Source organism: Oryx dammah, unplaced genomic scaffold, assembly GCF_014754425.2.
Source record: "Oryx dammah isolate SB20612 unplaced genomic scaffold, SCBI_Odam_1.1 HiC_scaffold_16, whole genome shotgun sequence".
NCBI classification, from domain to species: Eukaryota; Metazoa; Chordata; class Mammalia; order Artiodactyla; family Bovidae; genus Oryx; species Oryx dammah.
The window spans coordinates 669,506-680,869 of NW_024070200.1; the positions used below are offsets into that span (position 1 = coordinate 669,506).

Genomic DNA, 11,364 nt, shown 5'->3' on the forward strand with positions numbered 1-11,364 from the left:
TTTCTGCTTTCAGGCTGGGTCCTCTCGATGCTGGTTCATAAATAGCTGCTTCCCTTCCTGGGCTGGGCCCCCCATCCTGGCCCTGTGCTGGCCCCTCCTGGGAGCCGGGCAGTGACCCTGGTCCTGGATGGGGGCCTGGCACAGAAGAGAGGGCTGTTTTTCTGGGGGCCGGGGGCTGGGGGCTGAGTCAGGACCCCTTGATGCTGGCGGGGGTCTCTCTCCACCCCTAGAACTCTGCAGCAGCTGGGGACGCAGGTCTTGTCCCCTCAGGGTGCTCACTCTCACAAGGAGATGGAAGCCAGGCAGACTGGATCCCGGTCAGGGTGGTTCTCCTCCCCAGAGCAGCCTTGAATGCCACCCGAGTGGGATGCTCCCCAGCTCGGAGCTGAGGCTGCCCTCCCTGGAGTGCGGGGCAGGGTCCATGCACAGAGACGTGTTCACCCCAACCCCACTCCCCCGAGCCCACCACCAGCCAACTTCTGAGGCTTCCGTGAGGGGCGGGTACAGCCCTCCCTCCTGGCCTTGACGGCAAGTAGCCACTGCCACCTGGGGCCTGGGGCTGGGGCTGGGGTCACGCTGCCAGCCTGTGAGCACAGCTCAGCTGGGCACTGGGGCCCAGGGAGCCAGGCTGTGGCACAGGCCCCAGGCTCTGGGGGTGTCTTCCCGCTGGGCCCCCAGCCCGCCTCCATGGGGGAGGGGCAGCCATGGGAGCTGGGCCTGGAGGGTGGGGGGCCCCGGAATGAGAGAAGGGGCTCAGAGCCCGAGGCCTGGCACCCCTCCCCACCAGGAGTCCCTACACTCTGAAGAGGGAAGCTTGGGGGGCCTGCCACTCCCCTCCTCACCCCAGGGAGGGCTCCCCAGACCCTTCACTGATGCTCAAGAGAGGCTATTGGGGTGCAGCCCTGCGCGGGTTCCTGAGCCAGGCTCACGAGAAGGTGGGAGTGCCTTGCCCCCGCAGCCACACCTGGGGGGCCGCCCAGCTGAGACACCTTTCAGGTCACCCACCCCCTTGTGAACTACAAGGGCCTGGGGAGGCCTGCCATCCAGGGGGCTCTGGGCAGCTCGACCCTGAGGACCCCGTGTGTCCAGGGGTGGGACTGGCTGTTGGGAGAGGGTGACCCAGCAGCGCCAGCATCGCAAGCCTGCGTTGGGCTGGGAGACCCCAGGGGGCAGCTCCGTGCTCCCCCCGCCCTGTGGTGGGCAGGTCTCGGCTGAAAGGGTGGGACTTGCTGCCCTGCAGGGCCTGGGGGTCAGCTGCCCACCCCAGGCTGAGCTCGCCGGGAGACCCCAGGTCCTGTGGTCCTGGCTGCAGAAAGCAGTGGAGGAAAGGACGGCCCGCCGGAGCTTCGTGGCTCTTTGGGCCCAGGGCAGCTGGCAGCACCGGTCAGGAGGCAGTGGACCGAAGCCCCCTTCTCAGGGCCCTCGGTCCGGCCCTCCCATCCGGCCTCGCTGGCTCTTACCTCTGAGGGTCCCGCCTTGGCGCTCATCTTGGCTTCGCCACAGACGCAGGCCTCAGCTTGCAGGCTATCGCCGCGATCACCTCCCACCTGCCTCCTCTCTGCAGCCTGCTGTTTCCCCTTCTGGCCACTTCCTCTTCGTCCTCTGTACCTCCCTCTTCACCCTTGACAGACATCTGGAGCCGGGTGAGCTGGCTTGAGGGTGGGGCTGAGAACTTTCACGGCCAGAGAAAATCCCTCCCCACCCCCATCCCCAAGTCACAGGCCGGTGCATCCGGGTCAGGTTTGGTGCAAACCATGTGGCACTAGTGTTTCGCCTGCTAATGCCGGAGACGTAAGAGACGTGGGTTCGATCCCCAAGTCGGGAAGATCTCCTGGAGAAGGGAATGGCAACCCACGCCAGTATTCTTGCCTGGAGAATCCTATGGACAGAGGAGTCTGGCAGGCTACAACCCATGGGTTGCACAGACTTGGGCATGACTGAAGTGACTTAGCATGTACACAACCATCAAGACTCGAAGAACCAGGTCTTGAGCAACATTGTTTATTTCTGCATAATACTGGCAGCCTAGGGATGGTATTGGCTCTGCAGCCATTGGGAACCAGGCCCCTCCAACTCTCAGTTCCCAATCCCTAGGCTTAACTGGCAGCCTCATGGCCTCACAATGACTGCTGGAGCTCAGTCATTGCCTCCTGTTCCTAGCAGAACAGGATATAAGGGCAGACATCCTGGAAGACATCCTGAAAGTCTCACAGGGCACTTCCACTCATGTCTCATGATTCAGAACTTAGTCACATGGCTGCATCTAGCTGCAAGGGAGTCTGGGAAATGGAGGCAGCTGGGACCTCCATCCTGGAGAATTCAGGTCGGCCACTCACTGGGCTGTCTGAAAAGGCAGGCTGGCTATAGTTTGCTCAGCCTGGGTTCCCAGCGCGGGTCTCTGCCTCCCTAGCCCCACCCCCTCTCCCGTCTGCCTGGGACTCTCTGAGGACAGGACCCTTTCCCACTCCATCATTCAAAGTCCTCTTTGGATGAGGTCTGGGTGTGTGCCCAGGCCCTGCCTGTGAGACCCCAGCAGGACAGGGCTGCAGGGGCCCTGTCCAGGGTGCTGACCTTCGGGTGGCCATGGACAGGGTATCAGTTCCCTGGCAGAGTCCTGGGGCCGGCGTGAGTGTGCTGAGAGGTGAAAGGGGAAGATGCCACTGGCTACCCCCAGACCCCTGCGCTTTCTTCCAGACACCCTGTCCCAGTTCAGCCTGGGGGTCTGCCCTCCTCTCCAGACCACAGCCGAGGTGGCCTCTGCTCCCGGGTAGGGTCACTGGATACCCGAGTCTACTGGCCCATTTTCCTTCATTAACACCTTCACTTTCCAAGACGGTGCTGGGTATTTTCAGAAGAGTTTCCCACCGTGCTCTGTGGTCTTTGCATCTGGAGACACAGAGCAGCGTCTGGCGTGGCTGCAGCTCTCAGGCCCCTGACGACGGAGCGTGCTTGCAGGTCACGGGGTCTCCTCTTCTGTGAAGCCCTGCTTGTATTTTTGCTGCTTTTAGTGTAGATTTGTTGACTTTTTCTCATAGGTTTGAAGGGCTTGCCGTACTTTCCAAGTCATCAGCTTTCTAAGTGTAGCAGCGTCTTCTCTTACTCCGCTGCCTCATTAGACTTTTTCTCTGAAGAAAGTCTCAGACATGCAGACCGGAGGGGAGAGCCTAGTGAACAGCCACTACAGGCAGCTTAGACTCCACAGCTGCCGACACGCACCGCCTCTGCTTCAGGAAGGAATTTCCATTTCATTTACTTATTTATTTTATTTTTTATTTGAGGCTGTGCAGGGTCTTTCTCCAGCTGCAGCAAGTGGGGCCCCCCTCTCGTTGCAGCACGCGGCTCCGCCTCACAGTGGCCTGTCTTCTTGTGGAGCAGGGGTTCTAAGGTGCGCGGACTTTGGCAGTTGCAGCCCTGGGCTCTGGAGCAGTCTCAGGAGTTGTGGCACATGGGCCGAGTTGCTCCATGGCATGTGGGATCCTCCCATGGATCAAACCCGTGTCTCCTGCACTGGCAGGCATATTCTTTACTACTGAGCCACCAGGGAAGCTCCCAGAAAGGAATTGTAAATTAAAGAGGAATTATATAGCACAGGGACTGTAGCCAAATTTTTATAAAAACAGCAAGTGGAGTATAGCCATTAAATGTTGTGAATCACTCTATTGTTCACCTGCAACTTATATAATGAAGTGAAAGTCGTTCAGTTGAGTCCAACTCTTTGCGACGTCATGGACTGTGCAGTCCATGGCATTCTCCGGGCCAGAAGACTGGAGTGGGAGCCTTTCCCGTCTCCAGGGGATCTTCCCAGCCCAGGGATTGAACCCAGGTCTCCCGCATTGCAGGCAGATTCTTTGCCAGCTGAGCCATCAGGGAAGCCCACAACTTATATAATATTGTATTATAAATCAACTATACTTCAATAAAAATAAATAATAAATGAACAGAGGACATGGGGAACATTTCACTTCTGAATACTTCAGTGTGCCTTTCTAAATAAACAAATTTCCTACAGGATCACTCCTAACAAAGTCAACAATTCCTTAACCTTATCAACTTCATGGTTCATTCTTGTCTTCATCCATCCTGGCTGCTGTGACAGACTGAGGGGCTTAGACAGATCTGGGGGCTGAAAGTCCAATGTCAAGGTGTCGGCCGCTTTGGTGTCTGGTTCCGCTGCTTCATGCTGCACGGCTGGACCTTCTCATTGTCTTCCTCCCTCCTGGTGGGGGGGCCACGGAGCTCCCTGGAGTTTCTTTGTGAGGGCACTAATCTCATTCCCAGGGGCTCCAGCCTCATGACCTAATCACTTCCCCACGGCCCCACTTCCTAATAGCATCACACTGGGGGTTAGGTTTTAAAGATAGGAATTTGGGGGGACACTAGACATCAGTCTGTAGTGATGTTAAAACTTTCACCAACTTTCACTAATTGCCACCAAGTTGTCATTCATAGCTGGTTTGTTATTGCATCCAGTTGAGGTCCCCACATTGAGTTTGGTTTTTATGTTTCTTAAATCACTTCCTCATGCTCACCCCCTGAGACAAGCTTCCCACCGCCTCCCCTTCCGCTCATGGAGTGTCTGTTCCTCTTGCCCGGGCTCCTGGATTGAGGAGTGAGCTGTAAAGCCTGGTTACAGCAGGGGTAGAATGAAGGGACAACACGGGTGATTAAATAGTTACTCCCACTGGGGAAGTGTTAACAGGAAATTTGAGAGACCCCTGTAAGTTAATGATAACCGAGAAAGCCAGGTTGCTTAACCACAAAACCAAGCAGGCTGGCTTAGCAACAAAACCATTCAGCAGAAGTCCGGGACCTGCCCTCACACAATAAAACAAGGTGGCATGAGGCCCATACCCTGCCAGGGAGCTCAGTAAGTTAATGAGCCCTAGGACGTGCTCTCTCCACCCATGAAAACTGGTAATTTGTGGACCTAGCTTGACCATGTGGGGACAGGAAACTCCCCTGCTCAACCTGGAGGCAGAGCCGATAATGGAAGCATGACGTCTAGTCAAGAAAGACAAAGCCAGTCTTCTCCCCCGCCCCACTCTTCCTTTGATTATAAAACTGTAGCCCAGTAAGCGCTCTGGCCCGGCGCTTCTTGCCCTCCTGCTCATCAGCCGCAGAAGTGTCCTATTCAGTAAGATACTTCTCATCTGCCACGTCCAGTCTCAGACGGATGGAGCCTCAGGGAGGATGCCAGCAGGAGGCACTGTGTGACGCACGCCCCCCCTTGGGGTCCAGCTCCCACACTGTCAGTGACACAAAGCCTGGTGGTTATCAGACGACTTCCTTCCTCGCACTTGGTGAGCAACCTGAGGGTAAATGAACACTTGGGTGCCCCACAATCTTCCCATGCTTCAACTTGTGGCAAATGGCTGCAGACCCTCTGGTCTTCTGATTCTATTATCCTCTACATCATCCCTGCCAGTCTTCTGTAAGGAAGCTCCTATCGACCATTCCCACCTCATACGTAACATTACAAGGTCGTCTTTCTTTTCTTTTATTGTTTTCCCCCACTTTTGTTGGTTTTTTTCAGTCACTCAGTCACGTCTGACTCTTTGCAACCCCGGGTGCGACAGTGCTCCAGGCTTCACCATCTCCCAGAGCTTGCTCAAACTCATGTCCATTGAGTCGGTAATGCCATCCAGCCATCTCATCCTCTGCCGTCCCCTTCTCCTCCTGTCTTCAATCTTTCCCAGCATCAGGGTCTTTTCCAATGAGTCAGCTCTTCGCATCAGATGGCCGAAGTATTAGAGGCTTCAGCTTCAGCATCAGTCCTTCCAGTGAATATTCAGGATTGATTTCCTTTAGGATGGACTGGTTGGATCTCCTTGCAGTACAAGGGACTCCCAAGAGTCTTCTCCAATACCACAGTTCAAAAGCATCAATTCTTCGGTGCTCAGCTTTCTTTACGGTCCAGCTCTCGCCTCCATACGTGACCACTGGGAAAACCATGGCTTTGGCTATTCGGACCTTTGTCAGCAAAGTGATGTCTCTGCTTTTTAATACGCTGTCTAGGTTTGTCATAGATTTTCTTCCAAGAAGCAAGCGCCTTTTAGTTTCATGGCTGCAGTCACCTCTCAACTGAAGTGTGGTTGGCTTTCAATGTTGCATTAATTTTAGGTGTAAGACATAGTGATTCAATAAGTTTATAGATTACACTCATATAAAGTTATTACAATGTAACATAATTCTCTGTGCTGTATATAACATCCCTATAACTTATCATTTTATTATATTTCTACTAAAATATCTATTCCTTTGGCTGTGCCGGGTCTTAGTTGCGGCATGCGAACTTTTACTTGCAGCTTCTGGAGTCCAGGTCTCTGACCAGGGACTCAACCTGGGCCCCCTGCACCGGGAGCGCTGAGTCTGAACTACTGGGCCACCAAGCAGTCTCATAACTTACTCATTCTGTACCTAGCAGTTCGCACCTATGCCCCCAGCTCCCTGGGGCAAGGAAGACGTGCCCCAGAGGGCACACAGGAGGTACCCAGCCAGCCACGGGCAGGGAGTGAACTGTAAGGAAGAGCCATGATGGCGGCTTCTGCAGGAAGGAGGGGCGAGGCAGAGCCGGCAGGTTCAGGCCAGTCGTGTCTGCAAGGGCCCAGCCCTGGAAGCGGGTTCATGTGAGTGAGATGAGTGTGTACTTTGAGGCCGTGTGAGGATCCCAGGTACCCACAGGTGAGTCTTCCTTTGCTCAGAGATGGCTGATAGGCCCTCAGGGGGATGATAAAGCATCAACTCACAGACAGCAAAGCGTGGCTATCACCCTCCCCGGGCTGTCAGACCCCGTACTCTAGCACACCGGCCCAGCAGTGCTCGCCTGAGCTCGCCTCTCCGCGGGTCTGTGGGTGCCTGCAGGACGGGGTGCCGTGTTCCTCCTTACGTGTGTCTGTCCCATTTTCCTCCATCATCCATATATACCAGGCAGGGCCTGAGACTTTCTGTCTGACTCCCTTTGCACAAGAGAGTTTCAGGTTTCTTTCTTTTTTTTTTTTTCCATCCAAAGCTGGGGCAGAGACAGACAGGTTTCTCCAACTTTAAGACAGATGGATTTCTGCCTTTGTAGCCTGACACATAGCATGTAGCCCCTACAGAGGGCCCAGCTTTGCGCACCCCCGCCCCACTTGGGTGGGCCAGGGCCTCGGCCAGAGGTCATCAAACCTTGGGCCAAGTCCAGCTGAGTATGTTCCTTGGCGTTCAGCAAAACATTGCCCTTGTCCTTGATCCAACATCTTGGCTTCCACTTTCTAAATCCACCAAGTAGCTGAAAGAAACACTCCCGTATCGTCCTAGCCTTCTGTGCATGCCCAGTTGCCTCAGTCATGTCTGACTCTTTGCAGCCCCATGGACTTAGCCGGCCAGGCTCCTCTGTCCATGGGATTCTCCAGGCAAGAATACTGGAGTGGGTTGCCGTGCCCTCCTCTAGGGCACCTTCCTGACCCAGAGATCACACCTGCGTCTCTCCCATCTCCTGCATCAGCAGGCAGGCTCTTTACCACTAGCACCACCTGGGAAGCCCCCTATCCTTCTGTGGCTACCTTAAATACTTCACACAGTACTTGACTTCCAAGTCTAGAATTCATTGATCCCTCCACCTTTTTGAACAAGAAAATGAGACTGGGATTTTTTTTCTTCCAACTATTTCTTCAAGGATTCCATTTTACTTATTCTCTAGCATTTTAGTTTCATCTTTTTGAGGGTAATCCTTCACAATCACTATAATTTTTTAGCTCTCAGCAATTACTTAGATTTACTGCATGTTTGTCAGTTTTTTTACTATTTTTTCTCGTATGCCACGGCTTCCTTCTGAACTCAGGTTTTTCTTCCTAAAATTTTCCTTAAATGATTCTTGCATTGCGGCTCTAACAGTAGTGAATCCTCAAGCTTTATTCTCAGGAATCATCTCTCTCTCTCTCACTCTCAAAGGGTAGTTTCTCTGGGTACAAAATTGTTGGCTGACAATTCTTTTCTTTCAATAGTTTGAATATGTTGACTTTAATTTTTTTAGTATATACACGTATCTTTCACTAACTGGGCCTTCATCGCCTCAAGGGCTTTCTCTAGTCGTGGAGAGCAGGGCCTGCTCTGCAGCTGTGGTGCTCGGACTTCTCACGGCTTCCCGTGGGGCACGGGCTCGAGGCCCCCGAGCTCCAGGCGCTGCAGCACAGCTTCAGTGTTCGCGGCCACAGGCCTAGCTGCCCCGTGGAATGTGGACTCTTCCCTGACCAGGAGTCAGACCTGTGTCCCCTGCACTGGAAGGCAGACTCTTAACCACTAGACCACCGGGGAAGTCACCAGAGTTTACTCTTATACATCCCTCTTGAGACTTGTGAGAATTTATGCCTCTGATTATTTCTTGAAAGTTCTCAGCTACTGTCTCTTTGAATATCCCTGCTATGCATTTTCTTTATCCTCACACTGAAACTCAGATTAACTGTACAGAGGCTTTGCTCTGCAGCTTCCATGCCTCACAGTCTCCTGCTCCATCTACATGGAAGCTTCTCCTTTGCTGCGTCTGGCTGATTTCCAGGGATCAATCTTCCCACTACTGTTTGTTTCTACAGCTCTGTTCATCTGCTGGTCAACTTTTCCCAAGGTCTGTTTCTTACTGCAGACTTTATCCCCCTCTCACCCAGAACCTGGGAACAGACAGGCCTCCCTGCCCTGTCACTGGGGCTATGGGGAGAGTTTTTCTGGCCCCTCTTTCTCTGTGTACAAACTTTTGAACACCCAGCTCTGAACAGGATTCTTAATATCAACTCTCCTCTTACCAGGCACAAGCCTTATCTTCTGACGCTGTATGGACAGAAAACATCACCCGCCTCGACATTAGGGGTTTTTACAGACCTTAACTGCCCGCGGAAGTGGCGCTCTATCCGTTTCTTTACCCAATCTGCGCTTCGTTTCCCACGTACCTTCTGGTGCACTGGGGCTTCCCTTTCTGTCTTATCTCAGCATTGTGTCTAATTTTCATTTTATTTTCAGCAACACTTGTGGGCTTCCCAGTTGGTAGAGATGAAGCTGTGAGGCAGAGGTGGAGCAGTTGGGCGAGGGTGGCTGCAAAGATCCCGCATGGACAGGCTGGGTCTGGGCAGACTCACAAAACTAGCAGGGGCAGGGGCACCAGCCTTCAGGCCTGCCAGGGCCACCAGGGCTTGTAGGGTCAAGATCCACAGGAGCAGGGGGAGCTGGAGAGTGCCGGCACTCTGTGCGTTTCCCTCCTGGGGTATTTGTTGACTCTCATGCTGCACAGGGCTCAGAGGCTGAGCATGGCGTGGATGAAAAGTTGAACCAAGCACAATCATTTTATGGTTCCAGGAAGACAAAACTGCGTTCAGGATCTTTGTCAGAGGAGGAGAAAGCTGGTCAGCTCACCTGACTGTCCACTGGGACCCCAGGAGGGCTGAGCCCAGAGCCAGGCAATCAGGAGGTGGAGCAGCCTGAGCGCCCCTCAAACCAGCTTCAGGCTGCTCAGTCCCCCCGGCGGAGGACAGGGTGGTCCTCACTGATGATATATAGCATTGTCTAGAGACTGCGGAGAAGGAAATGGCAACCCACTCCAGTGTTCTTGCCTGGAGAATCCCAGGGACAGGGGAGCCTGGTGGGCTGCCGTCTATGGGGTCGCACAGAGTCGGACACGACTGAAGCGACTTAGCAGCAGCAGCAGCAGCAGCAGAGACTGCACTTTCCTCAAAAATAATCTTGAAGTTAACAAAACAAGCTTGCCCGCGCTGGGTCTTTGTTGTGGGGCATAGGTTCTTTGCTGCCGCACGAGGGCGCTCTCTAGCTGCGGAGTGGGGGCCTCCCCCCACGTGCGGTGCTCGTGCTTCTGGGGCAGCGGGTTCTCGGTCGCGGAGCGCAGGCTCCAGGGCGCGTGCGCGGCAGTAGCTGCGCATCCCGGGGTTCGTTGCCGCGCTGCATGTGGCATCTTCCCGGACGGGGGATCAAATCAGTGTCCCCCGCACTGGCAGGCAGATTCGTAACACTGGACGCCTGCGAAGTCCCTATTTACTTATTACTTATACATTTGCCTGGCTGAACTGATTCTTAGCTGCGGCACGCGGGACCTTTAGCGGTGGCATGTGAAGCCTTAGCTGTGGCGTGTGGGATGTAGTTCCCCAACCAGGGACCAAACCTGCATTAGGACCATGGAGCCACTTGACCACAAGGGAAGTCCTTCGGCACTGGTTTTCCACTCACAGTATCTGTCACTTGATTTCATTGTTTTACTTCACTTTTTTACGTCAAGAGTCACCAGGCACGTCAAGAAACAGAACCAAGCACAAAAGCAGCGGATCCAGGTTCTGGAGCTGCTGAACACAACCTCTATGTCCAATACGACTCATATGTTCAGAACGATAAAGGACAAGTCAGGAAGTTTTACTTAGAGATGTGAAATAATTTTGTTAACAAGTCAAATAGAAATCATAGAACTAAAAATAAAATAACTCAAGTAAACAGTGTAAGAGATGGGCTACTGGACAGCTGAGCAGAAGTGAAGAGAGGACCGAACTGCAGTTTGTGGCCAGTCACTCGGTCGTGTCCGACTCTGCGACCCCACGGACGGTAGCCCACCAGGCTGCTCTGCCCATGGGACTCTCCAGGCAAGGGCACTGCCATTCCCTCCTCCAGGGGGGTCTTCCTGACTCAGGGACAGAACCCACATCTCTTGTCTCCTGCATCGGTGGGTGGGTTCTTTACCACTGGTGCCACCTGGGGCATCTGAACTGTAATTTAGGGCAGAAGAAATAAAAGGCTGAAGCGCAGAGAGAAAACGCACAAGAAATATACAAAAGCGCATGAGAGACACAGAACACGGTGTAAAGGTCTTACGGATTCACAGACCAAGGAGGAAGACTGGAAACGGGGCAGACCAAGCTCTGAAGAAGGGACGAGGCCTTCCCGAAAGTGATGGAAGACAAACAAGCTGAGACACTCTCAGAAGCTTCACAACTCCCGGCACAGATAAGTACAATCAACTCCTGAGCACACTGCAGTCAAACCGCTGGAAAATGAGTGACCAATGGGAAACCTGAAATAGGAAGAAAGACGCCACCACAAAGGAGCGAAAGGGATGCTTGATTCCTGCACAGAAGCAACGAAGCCCAGAAGACGGTGGAAGGATATTTCCTAAGTGCCAGAAGACAGTAGCTGCCTACGGAGACCCTTACAGCACAAGGAAAGGAAGAGGCAGAGAACCATTTTTACCCCTGACCCTAAATCTAAGTAATGGAGGGACCTCGTCAGAGGAAAACGCCATTGAAAACAAACAAAATGGAGGTCTTCTGGAAAGTGGCCACAGACACAAACAAGGAAATCTTGGAGTGGACACACACCAGAGGCCCATGTGCCAATAAGGGC

At 53.6% G+C, this 11,364-nt stretch overlaps 1 protein-coding gene across 1 annotated transcript in view; it reads right to left on the bottom strand.

Annotated features, from left to right (window-relative positions):
* Window positions 1-1,642, bottom strand: part of PLD4 (phospholipase D family member 4) — a 7,694-nt gene extending 6,052 nt beyond the window's left edge. The window contains exon 1 of the mRNA XM_040256810.1: window positions 1,461-1,642. Coding sequence (XP_040112744.1) covers window positions 1,461-1,487 — 27 coding nt within the window. The 5' untranslated portion in view covers window positions 1,488-1,642. The remainder of the gene's footprint in view (window positions 1-1,460) is intronic.
* Between the last annotated feature and the right edge of the window lie 9,722 nt (window positions 1,643-11,364).